General features: G+C 39.8%; 1 protein-coding gene and 1 long non-coding RNA gene across 3 annotated transcripts in view; one reads left to right on the plus strand and one right to left on the minus strand.

Annotated features, from left to right (window-relative positions):
• Positions 1-15,443, minus strand: part of olfm2a (olfactomedin 2a) — a 68,305-nt gene that overhangs the window by 31,244 nt on the left and 21,618 nt on the right. The window contains exon 1 of one of the 2 annotated variants that reach the window (XM_058050280.2): positions 4,712-5,106. The exons of the other annotated variant lie outside the window; for it this stretch is intronic. Coding sequence (XP_057906263.1) covers positions 4,712-4,858 — 147 coding nt within the window. The 5' untranslated portion in view covers positions 4,859-5,106. Of the gene's footprint in view, positions 1-4,711; positions 5,107-15,443 lie in introns of those variants that run through there. 2 annotated transcript variants of the gene reach the window in all.
• LOC144894442 (uncharacterized) overlaps positions 1-15,443 on the plus strand; it is an 84,069-nt gene that overhangs the window by 21,650 nt on the left and 46,976 nt on the right. The gene's annotated exons all lie outside the window — the stretch shown is intronic.

Here is a 15,443-nt window from a genome sequence, read left to right on the forward strand (position 1 = left end):
AAGAGCACCAAACACGGTGAGTCATGATGGGCCCAGTCGGGGCGAGGAAATGTCTCGTTAATTGTGATGAGACTTGATGAGGCGTTTGTTCTTTATGAAGGGGGGGATCTCAGGAGGTGTTCACACTTGTGGTTTTAACCAAAAAGTCAAAAAGGTGGGGCGCACCTCGGTGCGGTGCGCTTAGCATTTGAACTAGTTTTGTCATGGGACCAAAGACTGCACAGCAACAGTAACATCATCCAGCTTGTAGTATTGTAGTAATGTAGTATTCTAGTTACTGCTATGTTAAGTGAGATAGAAATACTAGACTAGATCACTGGAACAACAGGCTTTTATTGCAGGTTGGAATTATCTCATAACAGGCACAAAAATACTTAATACTAACCCCTAATTATAAAAAAACTAGCAACCCACAACAAATCTCAACTCTTGATGTCACTTCCTGTCCACCCACCATTCAGCATCCCTACAGAACTTATTTACTGTTATTATGTCTACTGTATTGTGCAATATGGGTGTAAAGGTGACTTGGAATTATCTCATAACAGGCACAAAAATACTTAATACGAACCCCTAATTAAAAAAAAAAATAGAAACTCACAACAAATCTCAACTCTTGATGTCACTTCCTGTCCACCCACCATTCAGCATCCCTACAGAACTTATTTACTGTTATTGTGTCTACTGTATTGTGCAATATGAGTGTAAAGGTGACTTGGAATTATCTCATAACAGGCACAAAAATACTTAATATGAACCCCTAATTAAAAAAAAAAACTAGCAACCCACAAAAATCTCAACTCTTGATGTCACTTCCTGTCCACCCATCATTCAGCATTCCCTACAGAACACATTCTTTGCAACACACGAACACAAGGCTTATTTACTGTTATTATGTCTACTGTATTGTGCAATATGAGTGTAAAGGTGACTAAAGGGGTGCTACTTCATGTCTAGAGTTCTCTAATACTGGTAAAAAGCATATTTAGAAGGTTGTAACTATAAATAAGGAATGGTATTTAGCGTAAACTTTCATATCGCAATCGGGTGTGGATCCATTTAATGGCGCTAAAAACAAGGCACTGGAGAGCAAGTGTTCCAAAACAGAATACTTAAACTGGCTTCTCCTTGGCACTATCCCTAGCCATGACTCCCACTAAGCCAAAGGCTGGGCTGCTCTGTTTTCATTCACTTAGATCTCTGCTTCCACACGGAATGTCTCGCCTTTCCCGTCTGCTTGTAGTCACATGACCCCAGCTTGTAGAGGATGTCCACTTTGGACCGAAAAGTCGGAATCCGAATACAAAATGAATATGGAGGTTATTTGTCTATTCTGCTATATTTACCAGCTTAAATTTCGCTAAAAGCTTCTAAAATATACTTTTAAAGAGCACTATTTATTTAAATCCAAAATCTAAGAACATCACCAACGGTTAGCATATGTTACCAAAAGGAAATTGACAAAAAAAAAGAAAAACACGATGATGAAGAAGAACGCACCCTGACAACTTTCCGTTTGAGCGGGTACAAGATACCTCAATCGGATTGGGGAAAGGAATATTCCGCCCCTGGGAATCTGATTATATGTTCATTCGGATTGGCACTTTTCTTTCGGAATGAGGTGTATATTTTTCCCGTTTAAGCAAATAAACCGATAGCAATTGGAATATTTGGGTCCATGTATACATGGCTAATGTGTGATTAGCATAGGCTGTACATTCTATAATTGCTTTTGTTAGTACCTGAACTACTGTGTTGCGTCGGTATGAACTGGGAACAGTGGGATGTTAAGGAAGTATGTTTTAATGTTGACGTCGTGGTTTTTTTTTAATCAAACTTTTATGTATTAAGTACAGTCGCTAAAATAAAAGCTCACATCATAATAATAACCATGTATATTTTTATGCCGTCTTGCTCTTTGAAATGCAAAATGCAAGACTTGCAGCCTCGAGTCCCAGAGAATTTTGGATCGGAAAGAACATTTTTCATCTCGACTGTGAGCAAGATAAGTGAAATGGATGGATTAAGCGGGGCCGCGCACCCCAAAGGGAAACGCCGATGTTGGGCAGGATTTCCGGAGTTTAGCGTGGTAAATCATTCAGACTCTTCTCACACTCTCGCCTCCTTTTTTACATTGACAGAAAAACGGCCTGCTGAGAGACGTGTTCACATTGTACCAAGTTAAAGGGGAATACTTTTTACCCTAAATACTTAAAACCTCCAAGCATGGCTGCTCATTGCTGATTTGGACTCAAACATGATGAATTATGAACGTCGTCTTGAAACAGATGGACCTTCCAACCCCTTAAGACAAACATACATAGTTAAACACAAATAGACACGAGTAGTCGTACATCACTTCATATCCAGATGGCTTCACATCTCTCGGGATGTTCAATTTCCTTCCATCATTAGAACAGAACGCTGCATTTGCAGTCGCCGGCAAGACGCCATTAAAAAAAAAAACAAAAAAACTGTTCGGGTAAAAAAAAAAAGCAGCAGAGTCATTCATCACCGCAGCATCAGGAAACACCAAATGAATTCCCAAATTTAAAAAAGTGTTGATTAATCATACTAAGGCACTTTGTTGTGTGTGAGGTTCCACGTTTGTGTGTGTTTGTGGAGTTAGTTGTCGTAGGTTCAGTTCAGATTTTAAGTCATTTGACTCAATTGACGTCTTGGTTAGTTCTGTTCCGTTCAGTTCAGTTTCGTTTCAGTCAGTTTGGTTTGGTTCAGTCTGTTCAATTGATAGGTTTTGGTTTGGTTTTGCTACATTCAATGGGACTCGATTTTCATTCCCATTTAGTCCAGTTCAGTTCTGTTTCGGAGTGGCCCGGTTTACGGTTGTAGGGAGTACCAAAACCACTAAAATAATCCGTCATGCCGTTCCTGCGATATGAGAGAAAGTTGTGCGGTCACTTCGTGGAAATACTGTGTCACGTTATTCCTCGCGGTCGGAAATGGGCTTCGAAGTGTTGACACCACGGATGTGTGCTGTGCTGCCCAAAGTGGGGCCTAGATAGCACTGATGTTAGCTGCCTTGTTAGCATTGAGCAGATACAGTACATTGATGGTCTATGATGTATAAACTTCTCTTTTCAAAATACTATTAACACATTTTAGAGCAGGAGGTCTCAAACACGCGGCCCGCGGGCCAAATGTGGCCCGCAGGACAGTAGTTTGAGGCCCCCGCCTTGATATGAAAGTTTCCATTCTGGAGTATTTGATTCAGTTCACTTAATTCGTTCAATTCCATTCATTTACTTCTGATTCACTTCCAGTCACCCCAGGTGAACTCATTTCATTCAATTCAGTCAGTTCATTTCGATTCATTTAGATTAATTTCAATTCCATTTACATTCAATTCTACTTCTACTTCAATTCTACTTTTACATTCAATTCTAGTTCTACTTAAAGCGGTATCAGTCAATTCCAATTTGTATTTGTTTCAGTTTATGTTGGGTGTTTAATTTATTCAATTTGTGTTCAATTCATTTGAGTCACTTTTCATTTAGTCCATTTCTCTTTGGTTCAGTCCGTTTGATTAATCAAATTTGGTCCGGTTCCGCTGCATTTAATTAGATTAGATTTAATTCTGGTCCATTTGGTTCAACTGCATTAACCATCTGATTAATTCCCGTCCAATTCACTTCTTGCCCATTTTGATTCAGTGTCAATTCACTTCTATTACATTCTGGAGTATTTGATTCAGTTGACTTAATTCGTTCAATTCCATTCATTGACTTCTGATTCACTTTCAGTCACCCCAAGTGAACTCATTTCATTCAATTAACTCAGTTCATTTCGATTCAGTTCGATTAATTTCAATTCCATTTACATTCAATTCAGTCAAGTTTGGTTTGACGCAAATTTAGTTGACGCCGCTTTCTGTTCCGTTTGCGTTCATAGTTCGACTTAAAGCAGTATCAGTCAATTCCATTTTGTATTCATTTCAGTTTTTGTTGGGTGTTCAATTTATTTAATTTGTGTTCAATTCATTTGAGTCACTTTTCATTAAGTCCATTTCTCTTTGGTTCAGTCCGATTGAGCCGGTTTCGCTGCATTTAATTTGATTAGGTTTAATTCTGGTCCATTTGGTTCAACTGCATTAATCATCTGATTCATTCCCGTCCAATTCACTTCATGCCCATTTCGATTCAGTGTCAATTCACTTCCATTACATTCTGGAGTATTTCATTCAGTTCACATAATTCGTTCAATTCCATTCATTTACTTCTGATTCACTTTCAGTCACCCCAGGTGAACTCATTTCATTCAATTCAGTCAGTTCAGTTTGATTCATTTCAATTCAGTTAGATCAGCATCTGATGATGAATGGGACGAATTCACTTGTGGTCAGTTCAGTTTAGAGTAATGTTTAAAAATGATACTTCCACTTCACAACAAAGGCTATATGACGTTGCGTCTTCAATATTTCGCACTTTGGCAACCCTGAACACAACACCGCAACTCATCCATGGCAAGTTGCGTTGTCGCTGTGGTCAAGCACAGCCCCCCCCCCCCCCCCCCTTCCCAGTCAACAGCCTTTGCCTCCCACCCTGCTGACTGACAGATGGGATCAGCATCACTCAGTGTTGATGATAAAACACACAATCATCATCATGCGGCGTCGTTTAGTGCAAACATTGCTCTCACATGCGTCGCCAGCTCATTCCTCACTTTTTCCAAACAAAAAGTAAATCATACGCACACTAACGATCCGCTCCGAGGTGCCCCCTCTGGAGGAGATGGCGGTCCCGTTCAGTCCCACCAGAGACGGCAAAGTCTGAGACATCCAGTTGGTCACCATGGCCATAGTGCTGAGCACCGCCCCGATCTTTAACATGGGAACGCTCATGATGTTTGCCTCCTACAGTTGGGGCGCCCCCCTTCTCCTCTGATGGCCCTACAGCCCGCCCTGTACCCTTGGACCACAGCTCCGGCCAATAACGCCAGTCTGCTCCGAGCGCAACAAGAACCAGACTCAGCTGATGTTGTTCTTCTTGTATATATGTAGCGGGCGTCGCTCCTTGCTGAGACCTGTTAGAGGAGACCAGCTCGCATCCAGCAGCATCACGCAGGAATCCTCCCTCTCTCGGAATGACATCTTCAGCCTCCCTCCCTCGCTCGCTCGCTCGCTCGCTCTGCATCCCTCCCTCACCCACCAAGCACTCTCCTCCTCAAGATTCACAGCAGCACATTGGCTGCCTCATGTCTCTTTCCCCTCCCAAACGCCTCGTATTCCACTCTTTTCCCATTCCCGTCTGCCTGACATTTCTCTCTTCTTTTTTTATATGACTCACAACCCGTGTGTGTGTGTGTGTGTGTGTGTGTGTGTGTGATTATCAAAGTGAGAGACTCATTGCACAAAGCCGATGTGGCCTTTTGTAATGTGTGCGCCGGTGTCTTTACCGGATCGATGGCAGGCGGCGGGGGGGGTTAAAAGGTTGTCAGTGTCCGGTGGGTTTGGGGGACATCATTCGTAAGCGTGGTGACGTTTCATTTGTTACTTTTTTAAAAAAGTGTGGCGCTGGCGCCGTGTGGACGTTGGAGTGGCGTGAATGATTCAATAGCGGTGGTGCGGCTCGATGCAAAATTAAACGTTGATGCCGCAATCACAGCAACTTAGGAATTGTGTCTGGGTTCGATTCTCTGTGTGGAGTTTGCATGTTCCTCCCCCCGTGCGTGGGTTTTCTCCGGGTACTCCGGTTTCCTCCCACATTCCAAAAACATGCTAGGTTAATTAGCGACTCCAAATTGTCCATAGGTATGAATGTGAGTGTGAATGGTTGTTTGTCTATATGTGCCGTGTGATTGGCTGGCTGGCGACCAGTCCAGGGTGTACCCTGCCTCTCGCCCAAAGACAGCTGGGATAGGCTCCAGCACCCCAGCGACCCTCGTGTGGATAAGTGGTAAAAAATGAATGAATATTTAAGCATTATTAGAGCCCTCTAGACATGAAATAACACCCCCATGTTGACTTTTAAACTCTTATTACCCAAATTTGTAAATAAAAGGAAATAAAACCTTTTAGGAGCTGTGTGATGTAGGAGTGGTTAGCACACAGGCTTCACAAATAGGAGACCCGAGTTCAATTCCACCCTCGGCCATCTCTGTGTGGAGTTTGCATGTTCTCCCTGTGCATGCGTGGGTTTTCTCCGGGTACTCCGGTTTCCTCCCACATTCCATTCCACATGCCCTGTGATTGGCTGGCTGGCGACCAGTCCAGGGTGTATCCTGCCTCTCGTCCGAAGACAGCTGGGATAGGCTCCAGCATACCCGCGGCATAGAAAATGGATGGATGTCAATGTATCTGGACGTCTCTGTGTGAGGTTTGGCATGTTAATATTGTTCATAGTTATGAATGCTTGTCTATATGTGCCCTGTGATTGGCTGGCGACCAATCCAGAGTGTACCCCACCTCTTGCATGAAGTCAGCTGGATTAAGCTCCAGAAAAACTGTTATTACACTCATATATCATAGTTAAAATAAATCTAAATGTTACTCAACTATCTCTCGTGCAGTTCCCAAGGCCAATACTTGACCCTGTTACTGATAAAATCAACTAATTGAGTTTTATTATGTAGCGAATGACGTGTAATGAATGTTAGTTAACACACTTAAGTTAATAAAGTCAAGTTAATAAACATTAATAACAGGCAGGCGGGGGGTGCTTTTTAAAAGGTTGTCAGTGTCCGGTGGGTTTGGGGGACATCAGAGGGTGGAGTGTCATTTGTAGCCGTGGTGACGTCTCATTTGTTACTTTTTTTAAAAAGTGTGGCGCTGGCGCCGTGAAATCGTGCGGACGTCGGAGTGGCGTGAATGATTCAATAGCGGTGGTGGCCGACATTGCGGCTCGATGCAAAATGTAAACGTTGATGCCGCAATCACAGCAACTTAGGAATTGTGCCATGCCATCAAAGTCATAAAGAAATACACATACTGTATGCCCCCTAGTGGCTGTTAAAAGCATAGATAGTTAAGTCCACTTTTTATTGTATATTTTATGCATTTCCGTTGCAAAAGACGTCAAAGAATATACACTTTTTTTCTTGAACAAAGTGTTTCCCAACCTTTTATTGAGCCGAGGCGTATATTTTAGCCAGGCTACAAGGGGCGCCAAGCCTTAAGGATATCCGTCTCTAAAGGTTTAAGAGGTAATATTTCACAGTATTAAAGAGTAACCGATTTTTATGGCCAAGACTTAAAGCAAAATCCATTCAAGCATCCATCTTCTATGCTGCTTATCCTCACTATAGGCTTGCGGCTGTGTTGGAGCCTATCCCAGCTGGTTGAGGGTGAAACAACCTGGATTGGTCGCCAGCCAGTCACAGGTCAAGCAAAATGTATAATATATAATAATAATATAATATTATATATATAATTATTCTTGTGTATATATATGTGTGGCTATATATGTGTGTGTGTGTGTATATATATATATATGTATATGTGTGTGTACGTATATATATATGTGTATGTGTGTGTACGTATATATATATGTGTATATGTGTGTGTACGTATATATATATGTGTATATGTATGTGTATACATATATATATGTGTATATGTATGTGTATATATATATGTGTATATGTATGTGTGTATATATATATATGTGTATATATGTGTGTGTATAGATATATATATATATGTGTGTCTGTAAAGACTGATGTACCACTCATGTAATACTGTATTATGTTTTATCATGGTGTTATGGCTATATGGTGGCTGCACGGATGTGGAGTGGTTAGCATGTAGGCCACACAGTCCTGACCACAGACCTGGGTTTGATTCTCCGCGTGGAGTTTGCATGTTATCCCCGTGCATGCGTGGGTTTTCTCCGGGTACTCCGGTTTCCTCCCACATTCCAAAAACATGCTAGGTTAATTAGCGACTCCAAATTGTCCATAGGTATGAATGTGAGTGTGAATGGTTGTTTGTCTATATGTGCCCTGTGATTGGCTGGCTGGTGACCAGTCAAGGGTGTACCCCGCCTCTTGTCGGAAAACAGCTGGGATAGGCTCCAGCATACCCGCGGCATAGAAAATGGATGGATGGGTTTGTGTGTAAATAAGTTTTGTAAATAAGTAAATAAAAGTAAAGTAAATAAAAGTAAAGTAAATAAAAGTAAATAAAAATATATGTAAAGAGTAGAACAAAAACAAAACGACTGAATAAAAATAAAAAATGGATGGATGAGTTTGCGTGTTTCTTGTTTTGGATCATTATTTGTAAATATGTAAATAAAAGTAAAATAAATAAAGTCAATAAAAAAGTAAATAAAAGTAAAATAAATAAAGTCAATAAAAAAGTAAATAAAAGTAAAATAAAAATACATGTAAACAGTAGAACAAAAACAAACTACTATGAATAAAAATCAGGTTTCAGATGGCGAGTGTTTATCTTTGTAGTTATTCGGTGAGTTACATGCTCTGTATTTATGTAGACTTCTGGGAAACCTACGTTAGTGCTTTTGGGCAATGCAATCATATGCTCATTTTTTTTTTACTTTGATCCTCCAATACAAATTCCCTCTACAGAACACCCACTGTAACTTTAGGGTGTTTTGGTGAATCGGTGTGAAATTTGGTACACATCATTGGAGGACTGATAAGCATATGTGTGTAAAATTTAAGCAAGATTGGTTGAGAAACATGGCCACACACCTAACCCCTGGCCATAAGCATTGATCTTATATATTAAACTTGAAGGATATGTGTACTGTAATGTATGCTTCCAAAGCAGACAACCCATAGGGGGGGGCGCATATGTAATAATTCTGTACTATCATAGGACTTCATCGTATAAATGCAATTACATTTGCACGATACCGACCTAACACTAAGCCAGATGGTGTCAGGTACTTTGCCATTTTAGCAGCCGAGACGCGTTCTAAAGTCAGAATCAGGGCAGTCTAAATGTGCCACTCAGGAGATCCAATGATGGGATGTCGACCTATCACCATCTTATGGTGTCATTTCACATGAAGTATAATGATGCAAGAAGGGTCTCGCTCAAATAAAAGTGGCACTTCATCTCCTCTTCCTGGCGTCCTGGTCTGCTGACTTATTCCCTTTTGTCATCCACGGATGGAAGGCCACTCGCCTCAGGAGTGATATGGGTCTCTTTTGGCAGTGTGCTGTCATGTGACAAGACAGAGGCACCATCAAAAAAAAAAAAAAAAAAATGTCAGCTCTCCTCAGCTCACCTGTCAAGGCTCTACTACTTGCTTTACTGCAGCAACAGTGCCTCCTAGTGGCTGAATTTGGGCCTGCATTGCATCTATTCACACTTCCACTAGAGATGTAGAAGCCAGAAAATACACCAAGTATATATATAAAAAGATAACATAACAATTAATTTGTACAGTATCTTTTGTTATTTCATTAATAAATCACATTTTTTGCATGGTCTTCTCATGTTTTGAGGCTGTGCACAGTCAAATATGTCCACAAGGTGGCAGCAGAAGCCCAAGCATTAATATACAGACTCCCTAGTTATCATCCTTTTATAGAAGATGCCAGAAAAAGTAGGCCAAAAAGATGAAAAAAATAATCACTATTGCACTTAATTAAACCTTTGGCACTGGGAATAAGATGGATAATTTAGCGATTAATTGCCTCTGCCAGGGAGGTTGTTTGTTTTTACCTGCCTGTGTGTTTTATTTTTAATTTCTCTCCGCGTTGTTAACAGGTTTACACAGTCCTCTCCTTTTCGGTCCTTTATTTACATAGTTAATCCTTCTTTGCTGTGAAATTAAATATAGATTTTAAGGTAGATTCAAAGATTCAATGGGCTGTGATGGAATAGAGGGAAAATGTGATGATAACCATAGAACAGATAATTGAACGTATTTCTCTGCTAGCAATATGTATGTCAATGTATCTGGACATCTCTGAGGTTTGCATGTTAATATTGTTCATAGTTATGAATGTTTGTCTATATGTGCCCTGTGATTGGCTGGCGACCAATCCAGAGTGTACCCCGCCTCTCGCATGAAGTCAGCTGGATTAAGCTCCAGAAAAACTGTTACACTCGTTTTATAGTTAAAGTAAATCTAAATGTTACTCAACCATCTCTCGTGCAGTTCCCAAGGACAATACTTGACCCTGTTACTGATAAAATCAACTAATTGAGTTTTATTATGTAGCGAATGACGTGTAATGAATGTTAGTTAACACACTTAAGTTAATAAAGTTGAGTTAATAAACATTAATAACAATAATGATAAAAAAAAAACAACCAATGGACAATTTGGAGTCGCCAATTAAGTCGCCGAGGGTCTATATACGATTCAAATATAGTTAAAATTTACAGGACAAGAATAATTAATAAAAAATAATATAAAGAAAAATAATAAAAAATAATATAATAATAATTATAGTAATAATATAAATAAATAAAAAATAATAAAAAATAATTTAAAAATACATGTATTTTATTTAAATATATATTACATTTAATTACTATTTAAAAATAATTATGGAAATGTATTATTTTTATTTTAAATATTTTATTGAATTATTTTTATCATAAGTGAGCAGTTGTTAGAATATTATAAAACAGTATAGAAAAATATTAGTTAAAATCTTCACAATAGTGCAATTAACATTTGATTTTATTTACGTTAATTTTAGCATTTCTGATATTTTTTAAATGGTATACCAAATTTTGAATATTGAGAATTGAAATTGAAAAATGTGAACATAAAAAAATGTGAATTGTACTGGCGATTCAGTACAATATGTCTAAAGTAAGTTGACATCAGAGATAGAAGATGTCAATGTATCTGGACATCTCTGTGTGAGGTTTGCATGTTAAAATTGTTCATAGTTATAAATGTTTGTCTATATGTGCCCTGTGATTGGCTGGCGACCAATCCGGGGCGTACCCCGCCTCTCGTTCAAAATCAGCTGGATTAAGCTCAAGAAAAATTGTTATATTACAGTTAAAATGAATCTAAATGTTACTCAACCATCTCTTGTGCAGTTCCCAATTCCAATACTTGACCCTGTTACTGACAAAATCAACAAATTGAGTTTTATTATGTAACGAATGTTACTTAACACACTGCCTGTGGAGTTAATAAACATTAACGATAGCCATGCTGGACACAGTTTGACTCTGGAACTGATCAATTCAATTCCTTTTGTTTCCCATGTGGAAAAAATATCATCTAAATATGAATAAATCAGATTGTTGTTTTTTTTTGTTTTTAGATGCTTTGACCCACATTTGCACCTCTCTCTAGAGAGCGTCTTTATGCACACACGTGCTTTTTTCGTAGTGCCTCCAATTAGAGGGGTCTTACGTTTTAACATAAACATGGAAAAATGTGCCACTTTGCACAAGCCTGTGGGTTCTATCTATAAAAGAGCATTTTAAATTAGCTGAAGATGATGAAACTGCCACGGCAGTGCTCGTACACACCCATGGAGGGCAGTGTAGCACCGTGAACCCGGACCCTTTTGGAGGAAAAACATCATGGGCGAGGATAACCCTGGGTGAGATAATACTGCCCGAGCAGACGGAGCATAAACACATCGCATGTAGCCCGGCATCATGTCCAAGTACAGGCCCCAAAAATTACACCTCAGCTCATTAGACAGTAACGCTGAGCCATCCCGACTGAGCCAAGCAGAGATGCTGCAGTCAGCCCCACTTCCACCGCGCGCAGCCTGTTTCTCCAGAAATGAGTCATAATTTGATAATTAGATGATGGACACAGAGGCTCGCCGCCTTCTTAATGGATCAGGATCAAAATCAATTTGAACACGCGTGACCTCCTCGCCATGGTAACAATGTAAATGGCATAAATAGACTCTAGCCCAGGGTTGACGCAGTGGTGTGCTTTTAATCTATTAAGCACACTGTGGGTTTTTTTTTTTTTTGCACATGTGCAACAAGCACTATCATACTTTTAAGTGCAAGGAGTGAGTCATGGCAGCGTGAATGCGTGCAATAAATCACCGGCAAATGAACAACATTGGCACTACGCTGGCCGAAGAGGTCGTTGATTAATAGCAGGGTGTAATGTAAGGTCGGAAAAAGTCTCTTATGGGAACATAATAGTAATAATCTGTTCCAGGGTCAATCTGTCACCATCATAAAATCTCTATAAGCAATTTTGAATGTAAGATTATAACGTTTCTAACACAGCAGCAGTCAAAAGTTTGGAGACACTTCTCATTCAATAGCATGGGAAAGTGTCTCCAAAAAAAATGTAAAAATCATTTGATGGATGGTGATTTGATTTGCGCCTCATTCAAGTGTAAAAAGAAGTTAACCACTGAAGGATTTCATTCATTCATTTTCTACCGCTTATCCTCACAAGGGTCATGGGGGGTGCTGGAGCCTATCCCAGCTGTCTTCGGGCGAGAGGGCGGGGTACACGCTGGACTGATCGCCAGCCAATCACAGGGCACATATACGTAGACAAACAACCATTCACACTCACATTCATACCTATGGACAATTTGGAGTCGCCAATTAACCTAGCATGTTTTTGGAATGTGGGAGGAAACCGGAGCACCCGGAAAAAACTGGGAGAACATGCAAACTCCACAGAGAGATGCCCGAGGGTGGAATCGAACATGGGTTTTCTAGCTGTGTAGCCTGCGTGCTAACCACTAAATGCACACAGGCACAGAATAAAACACAACAGAAAACAGTCTGAGGACAAGGTGACGACGAGCAACACTAGCTTTGTTAGCTACAGTGCTAATATCACACTCACATTTGAACAGCAACATCATGCTAGGTAGGTTAGCCTCTTTGCTGAAGAAAATGATCACAGTTACAACTCCCAGATGTATAGTTCACGGACTTTCTTTTAAGATGTGTAGCGAAGCCTTGTTCATTCATTCATTTTCTACCGCTTATCCTCACGAGGGTCGTGGGGGTATGCTGGAGCCTATCCCAGCTGTCTGCAGGCAAGAGAGCAGGGTACACCCTGACCCTGGACTGGTGGCCAGCCAATCACAGGGCACATATAGACAAACAACCATTCACACTCACATTCATACCTATGGACAATTTGGAGGCGCTAATTAACCTAGCATGTTTTTGGAATGTGGGAGGAAACCGGAGTACCCGGAGAAAACATGCAAACTCCACACAGAGACAGCCGAGCCGCTGAAGGATTAAGACTCATAAAAAAAAAAAAGACTACAGCAAAGCATGCTGGGTAATGCCCATTCGACTTGCAGCGTCCTGCAGGTTACACAACTTGCGTTTTGCAAAAATACTCTAGCTTTTGCCCGGTTATTCCGAGAATGACGACAAGGTGGTCAATCAACAAAAACTTTATTTAAATGAAGAACCATAGTCGTATAGTGTTTTATTTTTTCTGCAGTTTGTTTATGGGTAATTTGCGGAAAGCATATCTGCAGCTCTGTGGTTGTTTTAATTTGGTCTGTGACGTGTACGTTAAAAAAAAGAAGGCATGCGCTTTACCGCATGCTGCGTTTGAGCTGTAAACATGTTTGTGTGTGCGTTGCACATCACCTCATGTAACCCCAGACTAAGTAAAGACAGGACGTGCGTGTATTGTTTGCATCATTAATGACATTGTTTACCAAGTTTTCCTTTTATCGTCCCCTCTCTCTTTCTCTTTTTTATATATATATATATATATATATGGCTTAAGCTTCACAAGGAAATGCTGCAGCAGCAGAAACAATACAGTATGTGTGCATGTTTCTTAACATCAGTGATGGACACCATCGCTTCCTGTCACACTGAAGCGTGGAGTACTTTGAACAAGCGGAGGCTCAATAGTGCTTATCTTCAATAATAGCAGATAAAAGCTGACTATATAGTGTCCCTCTGCTGGGAAAGCACGAGGGAAGAGGATCAATAGCGTACTGTATGTGGTGGTGAGTGTGGGTCTCCATCTATTGACTGGCAGACACCTGCAATGTCCTGTGGGGAGTCCATCTATTGTCAAGTGGAGCCCACCGAGGCCAGTTAATCAGCACACCATAACACTGGTAACGGATAGCACTGTCATTGGCTTGCGGTGTCATTTCTGGAAACTTCACATTTTTATTGTGTTCATTATTTAAAAAAATATGTCTGGTTTATTTGGGCATAAATGCCAAATCTTACCAGCTGATCATTTCATTGAAATAATGATATATTATTTATTTATTCATTCATTCATTTTCATGGGGGTTGCTGGAGCCTATCCCAGCTGTCTTCAGGCAAGAGGCGGAGTAACACCCTGGACCGGTCGCCAGCCAATCACAGGGCACATATAGACAAACAACCATTCACACTCACATTCATACCTATGGACAATTTGGAGTCGCCAATTAACCTAGCATGTTTTTGGAAGAAAACCCACGCATGGAAACTCCACACTGAGATGGCCGAGGGTGGCATTGAACTTGGGTTTCTTAGCTGAGAGGCCAGCATGCTAACCACTCGATCACCGTGCAGCCTTTTACTATTTAAATGTAGTTAAAATTTACAGGACAAGAATAATTACAAAAAATATGAAAAAATACATGTATTTTATTTAAATATTTATTACAAATAATTGCTATATAAAATAATTATGGAAAATTAGTATTTTTATTTCACTTATTTAATTAAATAATTAAATTAAATTTAAATTAAATTAATTTAAAATAATTAAATGTTTTTATTATAAGTGAATAGTCATTAGAATATTATAAAACAGTATAGAAACAAATTAGTTAAAATGTTAAAGATAATGCAATTAACATTTGTTTTCATTTACTTTAATTTTAAGTAGCATTTTAGACATTTTAAAATGGTATTGTTGTGACTAGTAGGAAAGATGAACAGATAGTACTGATTGTGTTTTGAATAGAGGTTTTACTTTAACTTCTTGTCTTGAATACCAAAAAACTTAAATTCCGCATTTGGTAGAACCATTCCCAATACTTCCCTGTACGTGATATAAGATAGGACATTTCTACATGTGTACCTGTACATGCATTAAGTGCTATTCTTACCATGATGGCTTCTTCTGATTGCTGGCTTGATTGCCATCTCAACACTTTCCACCCCTGATAGTGTTACTATTTGTGACTTTCTAGCTGACTACATGGGCGCTCAGTCAAGTAGGCTGGCATCATGTGTTGCCTGAGAATTGCCCAAAGCGGAAGACAAGAGCTGCAATCAGCTGCCTTGCTGTGCAGGAAGGCAAAACCTGACCGTACAGCTCCTGATTCATGATTAGGACTCAGTGCTGCACTTCCTGTTGCAAGTCTGACATTATTATCTCTATCAATGGCTTGATGTTGGTTTTGTAGGGTGACTTTGTTTTTCCTTTAAATATATTAAACGTTTTTGCATATTTTGGCTTACATTGGTTGGGTTTGGTGTGTTTAATTAACCTCGGTATTGGTCCTTCGTGGGAAAAAAAAATGGTAATGGTTTTATTTCATTTAAACATGCATCAGATTAC

Source organism: Doryrhamphus excisus, linkage group LG16, assembly GCF_037039965.1.
Source record: "Doryrhamphus excisus strain RoL-2023G ecotype Guam linkage group LG16, RoL_Dexc_Guam_v1.1, whole genome shotgun sequence".
NCBI classification, from domain to species: Eukaryota; Metazoa; Chordata; class Actinopteri; order Syngnathiformes; family Syngnathidae; genus Doryrhamphus; species Doryrhamphus excisus.